Raw genomic sequence first — 15333 nt, 5'->3', positions numbered from 1 at the left:
GGAGCCGGGGAAACCACCGTGACTCGGTGAATGTAATCGCGCAAATAAGCCGGGATCGACGGCAGGAAAGTTGGAAACCCTCTTTCCGGAAACCCCGCGTTTTTCCGCCCGTGTAGATTAGATACGATGGAATTAAAAATAAGAGCCTAAGTTCCGAAGAAACGTTGAATCCAATTTATTCGAGTTTAAGTGGGATAATTATTCATCGAGTTAAAGAAACATTTCTTTGGTTTCATGCATTTATTTTCGCGAGGTATGTAAGCACTCGACCGGGGCCGAAGGAAGCGAGATTAGCGTCTAGACCGTAATCGCGTATTGAAAAATTACGCGCGACTCCTCCGCGCGTATCCGCCGTTTGCGGTAAACGCGGGTTTCCACCGCGCGCGTAAACTGATTTAGTCGGATTTAATGCCAGAGAGGGGAGAGGCGAGGAAGTTGGAAACGGAGCCGTGGGCAAGGCCGCGGCCGGAGACCCCGGCGCGGGATTAATGGAACTCTTTAGCCGCGGTTATTCCGCCGCGGAAGGAGAAAGCGTCCCCCGCGAGAGGCGCGACCGGTTTCGCGACTCGCCGCGGAAAAACTCGGAAACGGTGCACGAGCGGGGATCCCGCAGCGATTCGCCCGGGATTTCCGACGGTTCTCGTGCACCAGCCGGACCTGAACGCGCGTTTTAATTGCGGCCGCGCGGGAAAGGCCGGAAACCCGCCTGTCGGTCACGCACCCTCTCCGGCACGTGCGGACGAGACGTTCCTCTCCGTCCCGAGACTCGCAAGAAAAATCCCGTAGACTCGCCGTCCTGGCATTAATCTAGAAAAACGGTGGTTTCCTGTTCCGAGCATTAAGGGGATACGAAAGGGTAATTCTATATATATACCCCAAAACGTCAAAATATTTATACACCGAGTAATCTGCAACTTTAACGCGTGATCGTGGATGTTCTAACGAGAGTCTTGAAACTCGTGAAATTGAAATTTCCGAAAGAAGAAATTTTTTTTCTCCCAGGGTACCCGTTAATTCGGCTCACTTTCTAAATGAATTCCCCGAAGAAGCGATTCAGAGGCGCGCCGCGACGGAGGCAACGTCCGGCCGCGGTGCCGACCGTGACCTTCCCTAAGGCTCGGCGCAAGCGCGTAGCGCGGCGCACCGGCGGCGGACGACCCGATAAATCATGTTGCATCCAACGCGCGAGGATTTCCCTTTCGCGAGGACTCGGCCCCACGGGGCCGCCCGAGATAAGTCCGTCGACGTCGACGCGGGGAACCGGTCGCGCGGCCCCTCGGGCCGCGGAAGGAACTCGCCGTCCGTCGACGTCGTTCCCGGGGATGCGCGCGATGCCCGGCCGATAACCGCGCCGATAGCGGTGCATCCGGGAGATATGACTTCCCCCGCGGGAGTCCGCGGTGGTCGCGGGGGGTGGAGGGACTCGAAGGAGGGACTCGAGGAGCCCTCGAAGGCGCACTCGAGGTGCTAGGCCCGAGGGAACTGGTTTCTAGCCGTACTCGCCGCCGCGTCGTCCCTCGTATAAACGCCGCGTTTACGGCCGCGGACAAATTGCGCGCTTTCTCGCGAGGCGGTCGCCGCTCGACCGAACAGGGTCCGCGATCGATCCGCCCCCTCGCGCTAATTTTTTTTTCATACAACACGCTTAAAAATAATTACATAGAAATTCTTAAAAATCGAGGTGCTGGACTTTTCCCTAGGGCCTTCCGCGTGCACGTGGTAAAGTGTCACGACTCGTTGCGGGCGTTCCGCGCGGTCGATCCGCCGCGCCTAAGCGGATCACGCGTCGCGGCCAAAGTCAACAGCTCGCAGGGCTCGCGCCATTGCGCGGCAAATTAAATATGTAAAACGTGCGGCCCGCTAAATATTCAACGGGGATTCATAACGAAAACACGACGGCCGCTCGCGCAGGCGCAGCGGCGGCGGACGTTTTAATCAGGCCGAGAACGGCGCGGAACGGAACGGAACCGAGGAACACCTCGTCGGGGTCGGCGAGGCCTCCGCTCGCGCGTCTGCTCGCGTCGCGACGTCCGACGTCGGACGTCTCGCGGGGGGGGTTCGTTATGCCCCATTCCTCCGCCCGGCAGGGTTTACGAGCCACGGGCGAGCTCCGACAGCTCCATTAACGCGCGCCGCGGGTATTCCGCGCGCGAATCGCAGGCGGATCGCTGGCGGGACAGGAAGCGACCCCGACAGCCGTCCGAAGCCCGGAAGGTCTCGGTACTCTCCGCGGAAAAATTCAGAAGGAGCCGTAGAGGCTTTAAGGTGAGAAGAAACTGTCAGATACGGGATCACCGAATCATTTAACGCGTGACTACGGAGGCCCTTGTCATTTTGTTAAATGAACCAATTTTTTTTTTTTCGTGGGCAAAAGACAAGTAAATTTAACGAAATGAGTTTCCCGGACAGAAACCGGACGTCTTCCGGTGTTTAACCCTGGCGGACAAAGAAGGCGAGGAGAGGGGAGGATTGGCGCAATCTCGCGAGCGAAAATCGCGTTACGCCCGCGAGGAAGCAATCTGCCCTTCGGGACCTCCGGGGTAAAATATGCGCCGACAACCCTCGGCAAGCCGTCGCCACCCTCGGGGAAACCCTTTGCCCCCGCGTCCCCCCCGCGCAAAAATGATAATTCCGCCCGACGACGTCGACGCGAATGGCCTCCTCGCTTAACGCGAGACCCAACGAGATCTCTTTAACCGCGATTCACCCCAACCCCTCGGTGCACTTTTTCCCTCTTGGCGAATACGTCATTTTTCCCGAGAAAAAGAGGGAGTCATTTCCAAGATGGAGCCGACCTCGGGGGAGAAGCTCTAAAAAGAGATGCACATAGGCACGGTAAAATAGAACGTAGGTGTAGAGAATGAAATGAGACGAGAAATGAAGGGGATTTTTCCATGGATCGGGGAGGACGAAAATCGAAGCGCGTTTCGGAAAAGTCGGCGGATGAAATTCCCGGGTGATTTGGAAAGTCGGGAGGAAAGAGAGAACTCGGAAAATCAGAAGGCCGGGGAGAGGAGGGGGGACGGGGCCGTCGACGAGAGGCCTGACATTTGGGTACTGACATTTTCACCCCGGGGTTGACGCCGGGCAACCCTTTGGCGCTCCCGCGTTCAATCACTCCATTGTCTCTCGACGGCGCTCGTTTTATGCCCGCGTCAACGCTTCATTATGGGGCCCCGAGTCCGCTCGACTTGGCTTCTATAGCCCCACGTGCTCGCCACATTGTCTATTCCGAGAATATATTACGCGCCCACACGCGGACGCGGACGCGCGGAACGCCCGCCGCCCGAAGGAGGTCTCGAAAACGCACGTGTCCGGAATTCGCACTTTTCTCCGCACCGCCCGCACCTGTCGCCACTTGCTCGCGTCGACTTTACCGGCCATCTTTAATTACGATTTCTAATTGTCAAGCTCGGTTCGGGAGATTTAGAGATGACAGGGAAAAATATAAATTTGCAGAGATTTCCGAGAGTGGTTCGGCATCGCGTATGGAAAATTCAAATTCAAGGACCAAAGGGGTAGTTTATGCCGCGCCCCGAAAATTCGAATTCGAGGACCGAAGGGGGTGAAAATTCGAAACGGTTGGATCCACCCGCGGCCCTATCAATTACGGCGCAAAGTCGCGGGGGCGGGCCGATTAATTGCGTGGCGCGCGACCGCGGCCGGCGCATAATTGACATTGTTGCGGCATTGTTTATGGCGGCCACTGAATTTATCAATAGATTCCTCCGCGCCCCGGCCTGCCGCGTTATTCGGTTTTCATAGTTGCGCCGGAGACGGACGCGACACAACGGCCGCGGTTGCGGTCGTTACAAGCCGCCCGCCCCGCGACCTCCGAACTTTGCGCGATCGTAATCGCGCGGCCGCCCCTTTGTCCCGGAAAGGCCAGCGGACACAATTCCGCGCGGAATGCCCGCAGGGAGGAGATCGCCTCGCGAGGTGACGGGGAGGAAGCGCGATTCCGCGTCGCGGCCTCTCGAAGGAGCGAATGAAAGAATGGTGAAAATTAATTATAAAAAATCTTTCATGATTTTTAATATCACCCCTCCCGGGAAAATTATCGATCAAACTCGGAAACCGGAAACTCTTCCGCCGCGGTGCCCCGTTTTCGGGGGGCGCTTCCCCCCGGAGGGGGTCGAGGGTCGGACGCGGTCGAGGGGTCGCCGTAATCTCGGCGATCCGCGCGAGGTGGCGGCGCCCCTCCTTCCCCCGGACCCCTCTCAGACAGATTATGACACGCGGAAAGTTCACGACCTTTTGTCCCGGCGTTACTCCTCCCAGCACGCGATAATCCCCGTCCGTTATGTCGTTGTTGACATTTACCCCGAGCCGGACCGGTTCCCGTAGGTTCCCGTAGGTACCCGGAGGTCCCGAAGGTGGCCGCAGGTTCCCGCAGGTTCCGGACCTCCACGGGTTGACATTACCTGCCGCGGCCTTAGGGCGGAATAGGGCGAGAGAGAAACGCGAGTCGGAGAGTGCGCCCTTTGGGAAAGACGCGGAAGAGCCGCGGAGAGGCGAGCCGACACCCAGGATGTGTAACCCTAGTAATGGGATTGGCATTGTCGCGCATTAACATGACAATGGGCCCCCCTAAACGGGCCGCTTGTACGACACCTAGGTGTACCTCCGCATAACGCCGCGGCGCGGCCGCGCGATGCGTCCCGCCGATAGGACGCGGCCTCTAAACGCGCGCTCGTTGTTATGATAATTAACGCGAGCCGCCATTATGAGGCGCGAAAGGCGCTTCTTCACAATATTGTGATACCCGACGCCCCGTGTGTGGTCAACCCCCGGCCCCTTGTAAGGAGCGCCTTGTAAGGCAAAACGTCCGACCTAACCGTCCTTCCCGATGGGAACGCAAGAAAACTCTACGCGAAAATCCACGATTTTTAGAGCGGCCTTAACGCGGCGTCGGCGACGATTCGTCGTTAAAAGCGCCCGTGATTGAGAAAGGTAATTACAGGAGGGGGTTTCATGTGCCTTTGGCGCCCTCGAAGTCGACGCATCGGGACGACGTTAAGGCGGTCGCGTTATACGAGCGTTATACGCGGGAGCGCCGGTCACTTCCGGTCCTCTCCCTCCCGCGACGTCGGCGACGACGACGACGACGACGTCGCGGCCCTCGTTAACGCTTTCATCGCTCTCGCGGATCGTTCCCTCGCGCGCCCGACAACGGGCTAATTAAGAGCGGGACTTAACGAGCGGGGGATTAACGATTAACGACCTCATCCACCCACCCGGCCCCGGAACGCGGATTTCTTTCGCAATTTTTTCCCGCTCTTTGTCATCCCCCGTCACTAATTACAAATGTCACTTATGTGGTTTTCGCCTTTACTTTTTATTTCACGGTCACTATTGAGAACGGTTAAGTTGGTTCCCCAGCCGCAAGAACACCGGGGCTCACCTAGAGCTACGGTGAAATAGCGGACGCGCGTTTTTCCCGGAGGCCCGTGGACGGGACTCGAGCTCCGACTCCAACCGACGGGACTTTAGCTCCGATTCCAAGCGACGTCGTGACAGCCTTTTAGACGGAACGAACGAAAGAAAGAGAGAGGGAGATCCAGGTCGCGATCGGGACCCGCCGTCCCGACGGTCACAAAGCGCGTCGTCAAAGTCGAGGCCGACCCAGGAGGAAGGGCCGGCGTCGCGACGCGGCGCGTCCGCACGGGCCCGCGGACGCCTCCATGCCCCTCGGAAACGTCACGTAGCCGTCGCGAGCCTCGGAGGCAATATTTCACGCCGCGGGTCCGTCCCCCCTGCCCTCCCACCGCCACTTTTCAAGGAGTTTTTACGGAGTCTCGATCTTTAATCACGGCTCGACCTTCCATTGTCGGTGACGTCACCTCCGACTCGGAAGGGTGCAAAAGGGGGCGCTTTGTGTCGCGCTGATCCCTCTCCGCGTCATTTGTCTCCGGACGCCTTATTTGTACGCCCCCGCGAAGAGGGCGCCCTCGCCCGGTTTAGAGGACCACCCCCTCCCCCGCGCACCTGCGCCCCTTCGACCCGACCCTCGGAGGGAGAGGAATGAATGGGTGAGAGCAATAGAGCTCTAAACGCGAGAAGTTACGTCGGGAACGATGAAAAATTCCTGCCAATTTTATGCTCCTAAGAATTTTTGAACTCTAAAGAGGAAACCGAAAGCGAGGCGGAGAAGGCGACCCGAGGGGGCGCACCTCCTGGGGGATTTTCCCCAAAGTTCCGCTGAACCGGCGAATCCCTTTTATGGGGGATTATCGGGCGGGGTACAACCGCTTATTGTTGCACCGAGGTTGACGTTTTTTGCGATTCCAGTCACCCCCACGAGCGAAATAATGGAGTATTGAATATCGACCAAAAATCCCGAGCGGACGTTCCGCGGAATTATTGACGTCCTGGATGAAAGTGCCAGAATGAGGTGAACTGTCTCACCACGGTGTATTTGGTACAACGCCCAATTTAATTCGACACTTAGGTACTTAGAAGATTCCTTCTCATCGGGGTCGATCGAATGTCTCGACGGGTTTCGCTTCACCTTAAGACCGAACGCAGAAATTTCTACGGTCGGATCGAGGTCGCACGAAAGCATCTAAATAGACAAAGAAAACAAAGAGAAGAGGCTCGATTGAATCGTCCTCCCTCGAGAGGGGGCCCAGTTAAGATCGGTTAATTTGTCGTGGCGGCCAGTCAACGAGGCGCCACGGCATTTAACGTTAACGCATGCAGCGCAGCGCGCGGAGCCGCATCCGCGGGGGGCGCGAGCGGGGGCCCGACGGCATCATTTGAATTGATGCGGGGAATTGGAGCTGACGACATCGGGGAGCCAATCCGACGGTTTGTTTATTGGCGGCCGCGTTGGCGGATTCCTCGCGGTCCGTCTTTAATTGAGCTCGTCAATCGCGATTGAAACAAATCTACATCGAGACGCCGATCCCGCGCGGGCGCCGAGGCGCCCGCGTCAAGTGCTCCGCTCGGCGACGACCGACCGAGATATAACGTTCTCAATTCTCGTTCTTCTACATTTTCCATTCCACCGCGCTCATATTTCGATTTCTATATTAAATACTGAGTTCTCCCCAAGTGTGCGGATAATTTCTTTTTCTTGTGAATATCCATTGGAGGTAATTGCAGGGTTAAATAAAAATATCAAGGGGGGGATAACGTACGCTTTTAATCCCACCGCCCTCGTATTTCCATTTTCCTTCTTTCGTCCAGGCTAGTAGAGCAAACCGAGAGCGATAACCATTAGACGCAGGGATTAAAGCCAAGGTCGACGGCGGTTTCGGCAACGGAGGTCGCATACTTACCGAGCACCGCGGCGATGCAGATTGCATTACTTCCCCGCGGGCGCGGCTAATGGGCCATTACGAGCACGTGGCCGCGACAAAGGGACCCCCGGGCCGCGGGAGCCAATGGGAGCGGGCGCCTACCGGAAGGCGACCAATGGGAACGCGGCATTGGCTCGCGCCCACCCTCGCGCGTACGTGAGTAATTCCTGCGGCGTGGCGCACGCGTGCCGATTCTCCACGCGTGCCGGCTTCTCGCGCGAGAGGAAACGCCGGTAAACGGAGCGCGAGTTATCCTCTTTGTCCGTTGCTAAAGAAAGAGAAAAACGAACTGGAAAAAAAATTAAGTATCACCTTAAATTTCGCCAGAAAAATCAAACGGGATAGAGGGTTGCAAACTTATCCTCGGCTAAGGGAATTGGGGTTGCGAAGGGATGCCTACTTCGGATCGGGAGGAAAAAAATGAAAGTAAATTTGGCCCCCCCTCCGGGGGCGAGCGCAACGCGCGGAGTCGCTGCACGCAGTCCGCGAGGGGGCCGCACGATCGATGCGACCGACATTTACCCTCGACCGAGTCAGCAAAGGTCCTCGTGGCGTTTCGTAACGCCGGGCCCACCACGCGTAAATTCATAAAACGCTCAGGGATTCCATTAAGGTCGACACACGTCGACCTCGTTATATTGGACACGCGAGGGCGGAGGCTCGCCGACTCTTCGGCCAGGCCGATAATCGAATCTCCTCGCGGGCGATCCTGGACAAAAGCAAAATCCCTGGAACCGATGAGAACGAACCGAATTAAGGCGGCACGAAAGCGGCGTCCACGTTCGCGTTGTAGAGTTCGAAACGAATCGGTAAGCCTAGGGCGGAGAAGAATTTCACGAACGATCGACTTCGCGGATCTTAAGGACGGTCCTACTTTTAAATTTCCTTAAAAAGACGCATTTTCTGTTGCAGACGCCTGCGGGCTCTCGGACGTGGCGCACATCGAGTCCCTCCAGGAGAAGTCTCAGTGCGCGCTGGAGGAGTACTGCCGCACCCAGTACCCGACGCAACTGACGAGGTTCGGCAAGCTGCTGCTGCGACTGCCCTCCCTGAGGACGGTGTCCTCCCAGGTGATCGAGCAGCTCTTCTTCGTCAGGCTGGTGGGCAAGACCCCGATCGAGACGCTCATCCGGGACATGCTGCTCAGCGGGAGCAGCTTCAACTGGCCGTACATGTCCTCGATGTGACACTCCGTCTGGCGGCAGCTAGCTTCCGCATAATACCTCGCCGCGGCTCGCGACACGACCGCTGCGGATCCGTGAGCGGAAGGGACCGGAAGGGACCGGAAGTGGCCGGAAGCAACCGGAAGCGACGAAAGCCGACCGGAAGCGATCGGAAGCGACCGCCGGAGGAAAGTCGCCGAGGGACCAGGACTCTCGCCTCTCTCTCCACCCGACCGGGGGTGTACCCCCCGTGGCAAGCAGAGGGGAGGGTAATCGAGTCGTCGCTTATTCGGAATCGGCGCGCCGAGTGGTCGGACAAAACCACCCCTACCTAGCACCACCCCCGACGAACAGCTGGGGTGGAGGCGCTCCTTGCAGCGACCGATGCCGGACGTGCCATAAATTAGCATCGGCAATCGCGCTTTTCGCGGATTTCCTCTTGAGGATCTTCCAGCGGGAAGATGTCTTCGAGGAGCTCGAAGTTTCCCTCCCTGGGAACTCCCTCTTCTCGCTCCTCCTGGCGCAACGGAGTTCGAAAATACTGAAACTCCTTCCGCGAAATCTGGGAATCTTGCGAAAAGTGTGGATTTTGCGAAAAGAAGGAATTCTGCGAAAAGCGGGCTGCCCTGTAAGTTCGTGCCGTTTAAATATTCCAAATTTTATCGCGTTAAATTTTTTGAGCGACAAAAAAGCGAACGACGTGTTATAACATTGTTAAATTTTAGTTCTTCGAGGAAATTGTTTGCAAATGAATGGCACGAACTTGCGGGACAGCTCAAAAATTCACTGCGACCTCCTTCTTACCCATGGAAGGTGGAAAGTGGAAAAGGGCGAAAGGACAGGGGGAGGGGAATGCCGGGGCTCGCGGAAGCGACGAGGGGGACAATGTGATATAAGAAATGACGCGAAAGGGCGAGAAAAGGCGGTTTACTCGAGACGGTGCTCCCTTTTTTTTGCTACCTTATATAAATATTGTACATTGCGCGAGAGCTGTATAGGGTTGCTTAGTGATACGAATTTGATTATTATACGATAGTAAATGTGGCAATGTCGAGCTAGTTACTTAGTGGCGCACTTTAGGGGTTATATGGGAATATTTCTGATATTTTTAAGCGGTCGTTCCTCACCGGGAGTTGAGGCGTCGTCCTTTTAAAAGGGGCCGTCCCGGGTGAATCCGGAGGATCGTTTCACACCAGGGGTCATTTGCGCAGGAAATCGTCGATTTTAATGCGCGCAATCACGAGGAAATCATCGAAATCACCGAAACGTTGGCGCAACTTTAAGGCCGAACGTCGCTTGTTACCGAATTATGTTGCTTCTTATCGTATCAAGTCAAGGGCAATCGGATCTCAAAGAAGAAAATCGTTATCACGGATTTCCTAGCGAATAGCCCCTCGGGTTAAACCCCTCGAAGCTCCGCCATCGAATCATCCCCTCGAACGGTGACCTTTCGTTCCCGTAGCGCGGTCGGTGCCTTTTTTTGGATAATCTTTCCGAAAACCGTGATTTAGCTCGAGACGACTCCTCGGGGAGACAGAGAGGGAAACAGAGTGAGGGAAAGAGCGGAAGGGGGGCAGGGAAACAAAAGGGAAAAGGGGAGAGAGAGAGAGGCAGTTGCTCACGAAACTCGAAACTGTATTATACACCGCCAGCGGATATCGTCTAATGTACGTAGATCGTAATGAAAATATCTATACATAGTTATGTATAAAGTACGTGAACATTTTTGTATAAAAAACGTGTACATAATTAATATATAGATATATATATATATAAATATAAATATATAAATAAACAGATGAACCGAGAGGACGCGCGGTTAAAAATCTCTATTATACATAGGACTTACAGAAGGATTATAAATATTATAAATAAATTAATTGTATACACGAGGCGTACCTCCGATAGCTCGCTCGCACTTTCCGAGTGCTGTCCATTCCTTTTCTCCTTCCTCTTTTACGTCCCTGTTTCATTCGATTCGTGAAATTCCAGATCCAGAAGCGACTCGGGTTGAGTCTGATTGCGAGGACGGATTTTGCAGAGGAAGAGCGAGAGGTCAAGATGGCGGCCGTCACGTCGGGCCAGAAATCACCGGAGGAACGGAGGAGTCCCGGCCAATTGTTTATATTGAAGTAGACTCGTGCAGGAATGCGGAGACCAGACAGGGAAGGATAGAGACCGCGACAGGAAATAGTTTTGCCCCGACTCGTTATCTCTCCTTTCTCTGTACACTCGCCGTATTTGTTTGTCGCACAAATTTCCGGGGAAAAATTATTTTCATCAAACCAGCTTAGGAGAAGAAAGGCAATATTTAAATACTTGTTCATACAAAATAAAGTTAAAAGAATCCGAGGAGACATCACAGGTGTCAGATTTTGACTCTTGCCGAGGATCGGAAAAATGGCTCGAGTCAGGGAAATTTGCCAATAACTTTTCGCGATAATTCAATCCGACTTCTCCGCGAATCCAGGACCGGGGCGGAATCTCCTGCGTTTTACTTCGTAAAGAGTCAGGGGTGGCAACAAGGGTCGCAGCGGAGAGTCCCCTGCGGTTCGCGCCACCCACCCTTAAGGGGCCGAGACGTCGTCCAGGGGTCTGATCCACTTAGGGAGTTGCTGATCCGCGCGAATCCGCGACACGGGGGTGACGACGCGCCCTGCGGATCCGCAAATGAAATTGCGCGGCCTGGGCCTCTTTGATTTACCGCCGGGCCATGGCCGCGCGGCGCCCCTGCGGAATATGGAATATAGAAATCGCGAATAAATCAGCACGCCGGGTCGCGGCGTGAGTTTCTTAGAGAGCGTCTCGATAAATCCTCGTTTCGGGGGGAGAGCGAGGGGGCGGCTACGTGCGCGGACGAGCCGCGCGTTCTAGGCCGCACGGTAGCTTGGACTCGGGCCAGGCGGTTCCTCCGCGCGATCGTAAACCAGAGCTCGAAGCCGCTGACAGCCGCCACCCGGGATCGTGTCCCGGGATCGTGTCATAGAGGTTTCCAAGTACCTTTAAGGGGTACCTGATTTTCAGATACTCTTACTAAAGGCCTTTCAAGTACTTTTTACAGATTTTCAGGTACCTTTAAAAGGTACCTGATTTTCAGATACTCTTACTAAAGGTCTTTCAGGTACCTTTTACAGAATTCAGGTACCTTTAAAAGGTACCTGATTTTCAGATACTCTTACTAAAGGCATATCAGGTACTTTTTTACAGAATTCAGGTACCTGTAAAAGGTACCTGATTTTCAGATACTTTTACTAAAAGCCTTTCAGGTACTTTTTATAGAATTCAGGTACCTTTAAAAAGTACCTGAAAGGCCTTTAGTAAAAGTATCTGAAAATCAGGTACCTTTTACAGGTACCTGAATTCTGTAAAAAAGTACCTGATATGCCTTTAGTAAGAGTATCTGAAAGTCAGGTACCTTTAAAAAGTACCTGAATTCTGTAAAAAGTACCTGAAAGGCCTTTAGTAAGGGTATCTGAAAATCAGGTACCTTTTAAAGGTACCTGAATTCTGTAAAAAAAAAAAGTACCTGAAACGCCTTTAGTGAGGGCATCTGAAAATCAGGTACCTTTTACAGGTACCTGAATTCTGTAAAAAAGTACCTGATAGGCCTTTAGTAAGAGTATCTGAAAATCAGGTACCTTTTAAAGGTACCTGCAAATCTCCAAAAGGTACCTGAAAGGTCTTTAGTAAGAGTACCCGAAGCATTTTAAAGATTACCTGAAAATCAGGTACTTATTAAAAGTACCTGAAACATTTTTAATGTTTCGCTTATCATTCGACACTACGAGTTTCCTGATATATATGGAAAGTGCGGAGCAAGGAGACCGGAAACAGGGAGAGGACCGCCGGTCGAAGCCGTAGGCGCGGCGGCTTCTTAAGGGCACGGAAGAGACAAAGCTTCATTGAGAATCCCCTGCGGGGACGCGGCCGCGAAGATAAGGAGCAGCCTCCGCGGCGCGTTCGGAATTACGCCCGGCGCGTTTTCGGCGAGCGGTTTGTCGCAGCCCGAGAGGTCCTTTACGGCCGCCATAAAGCGCGCCCAGCATCCCTTCGAGGTCCAGGACCCTATCGGAGTACATCGCGATCGCTGAATTTCGTCACCTAGGAAATTCCTTCTAAGCGGCGAGAAGGAAGTGGAGGTTGACGGCAAGAGGGAGCAAGATTGGTATTTTGGTCTCGATCTTGATCTTGGATACTCTGCACCGAAAATCGATGGAAGCTTCGCTTTTACGCCCATCGTCCCCAAAGTTTCACGTAGAGAGGAACATAAAATGGAAAAATGACGAATGAAAATATGTATAAATACCCGTAACATCGTAGATTTACCGTACTTGTAACCCCCTCGGAGTCCTATCGGCTCCTCGCGCCTCGCCGCTCCCTGGACCTCCTCCCGGGTGAGTTCGCCGAGGTGACCGAGGGTACCCGAGTCCCGGGGCGAGATTTGGACCAGGTCCAAGGCGGCGGCGGCGCGGGACCGCTGCGGCCACCGCCGGGGTCTCGGTATTCCGTTTTATCGTTTCTCCGCTCACCAGCGCGCTCGCCGCTCCGGCTAAGATACGGTCACCCCGGCGATAACCCCGGCGTCTGACCTTATTATATCTCACTCGAAGCCGCATACCTCTCTACATTGAGGGGGAGCGAGACGGAGCGAGCTCCTTCTACCCCGATAACTCGCGGCGTTCCGCATATCGCTCGGACGGATAACTTTCCGCGAAACCGACCTGGCTCCGGGCGATGGGTCCGCATCTTCCACCCCCCCTCCCTCTACCGAATCGTACCTGATCGGTCCAAATTGCAAGGAACCCTAAAAAACTATATCGAGTTCAACCGTCGAAGTGAACATTGCTCTACGCGTATTTACGTCGATTTAGCTCCAGGAAGTATGCGGTGTTGATATTTAAATGCACCTTAGTTTTTCAAAATCGAATTAATTTCGAGGTTTCTATGCACTTAGGTTGGTCCACGATCCCCCAAACTTTCTTGTTCCGCCGCGGTTCCGTCGCGATTTCCTCCCTAGAGTGACTCCTTAACGAATCAATCGGCGGCAAGCGGCCGTTCCTCGCGGAAGCAATTCCCCCCGATAAGCGCGGCATTAAACGGCGAGCGACGGAGACGAACGGCCGGACTCGCCCATCGCTCGCGCCATTCCTGAGCCCTCCCTCCCTCCACGGAAGAGGGGAGAATTATTTATCGCGGCGGGTCGCGTGCTGCGCCCATGCCGATTCCGTTGCCCGCGGGTTGCCCTCCGGTTGCCCGGCGCGGATTAATCGTCGAACAACCTGTTTTACCTGATCCCACCCCGGCCTCTTATCCGCGAACTCGCGACTCTCGAGAGAGTCGATTATGTCCAAAATCTATAGAGAAAGAGAGAGGGGGAGAGAGTACCCGTGATCCCGCGACTGCCCCTCCACCCTAAAAAAAATAGCCCGGGAGGAAATCAGAAATCCGATTTTTTCTTCGAGTTTAATTTCAATTCGATGCAACGTTTATTCGGAATCGCGACAGTTTATTCGAGTCAAATCGAGTTATGCTTTGCATTTACGAAAAATGTCCTCGAAACCGTGCTAAAAAATATTTCTACGGTTCGATGACATTTTTATTTCAGAGTAGACGGCTCGGCCCCGGAAACGCGGATTCCGCTCGATCGGGACCGCGTAATCGCGAGACGCGTCGCGAAAACATCGGCGATGTATCGAAGACGGCGCTACGGAATTTATCGGAAACGGGAATGGCGTGACCCGTGGCGTTGCATCACGATGCACCGCGTAAACAGGCCGTCTCTCCTCCCGTTTCTTATTTTGCCCTTTCTTTTCTCTTTTTCACGAATCTCGGACTCTCCCCCCGACCGATATCCGATAAGGGATCCCGCGGACTCGGCTCCTCGACTTTCCTCGATTTTCCCGAGCGTTCCCCCCGCCCGCTTAGAAATTTCCACCCCGAAGGAAAAAATCCAGTTAACGATGCTCACCACCTAACCGTACCAATCGGACTATCCCGTTCCCGATAACCAGAGATTTATTTAACGTAACGTTAAAAAGTGGGATCCGGACATCCCGGAGGAGCCGCGCTCCCCGGAGAGCGGAGAAAACAACTTCGTGGGCACTAATGGGTTAACGACAATGTCCGACGGTCCTATACCGATTAATCGGCATCAAAGGGACGGCTAATGCAGAAACGGCCCGTGCCTTCCGCTCCATTGATGGAGTAATGTGCGTTTGTTGTGTCTCAATTGCCGTACCGACGCCCACGCGGTAATTATACACCGGCCGCGGGTTTCGGTCGACCCCTCTCCCTTTCCGCGTCGCGGTTGCGTCGTTGAGCCAGGAAACGCGAGCTGCTTTACTTACGAGCGACGTTAAACGACGCCGAAAGACGCTCCATTGCGTCCTAACCGTTTACTACGAAGATAAAGCTCGAGGAACGGCGCGTTATTAAGTAACCTCCAGGGCGGAGGAAAAAAATCTCCAATATATAGAGGTCTTATCCGTCGAAACGGGAACAGCAAGTTATTTCCGTTGGAATCGCGATAAAGCTTTCGTTACTCGAATACGTATAAGTATTTCTCCACGTCCCCCATCCTTCAACTTCCCACCTCCCGATTCCCCTTCAGAACGTATAAATAAATTCTAATCGGAGTTTCCCGACTCGGTGCGGCGTTAAGTCGTCGGCGAACTTGAAAACATTTTCGCGATAACTCCGTCGGTTTGCTCCAATCAATGGCTACTTTATTGATATCCCATTGACGAGGTCGCCCCTCCGTCCGACGACGCCGACCTTCGACGCCCTAGGTTAGGTTTTCCCCCGATTAATAAGTCATCGCGACGAGACGTTTCCTCGGCGCGGGGACGACGGCGCAAAAAAAAAAA

General features: G+C 54.2%; 1 protein-coding gene across 2 annotated transcripts in view; it reads left to right on the top strand.

Annotated features, from left to right (window-relative positions):
• LOC105695163 (nuclear receptor subfamily 2 group F member 1-A) overlaps positions 1-10331 on the top strand; it is a 51208-nt gene extending 40877 nt beyond the window's left edge. For both annotated transcript variants that reach the window (XM_012416516.1, XM_012416506.1), the window contains exon 4: positions 8217-10331. In XM_012416516.1, coding sequence (XP_012271939.1) covers positions 8217-8491 — 275 coding nt within the window. In that variant the 3' untranslated portion in view covers positions 8492-10331. The remainder of the gene's footprint in view (positions 1-8216) is intronic.
• The last annotated feature ends 5002 nt before the right edge of the window (positions 10332-15333 follow it).

This window comes from Orussus abietinus, unplaced genomic scaffold, assembly GCF_000612105.2.
Source record: "Orussus abietinus isolate OABI.00-Male unplaced genomic scaffold, Oabi_2.0 scaffold73, whole genome shotgun sequence".
In the NCBI taxonomy this organism is placed as follows: Eukaryota; Metazoa; Arthropoda; class Insecta; order Hymenoptera; family Orussidae; genus Orussus; species Orussus abietinus.
Note: the sequence above shows the minus strand (reverse complement) of the source record. Positions and strands in the feature narration are given on the sequence as shown.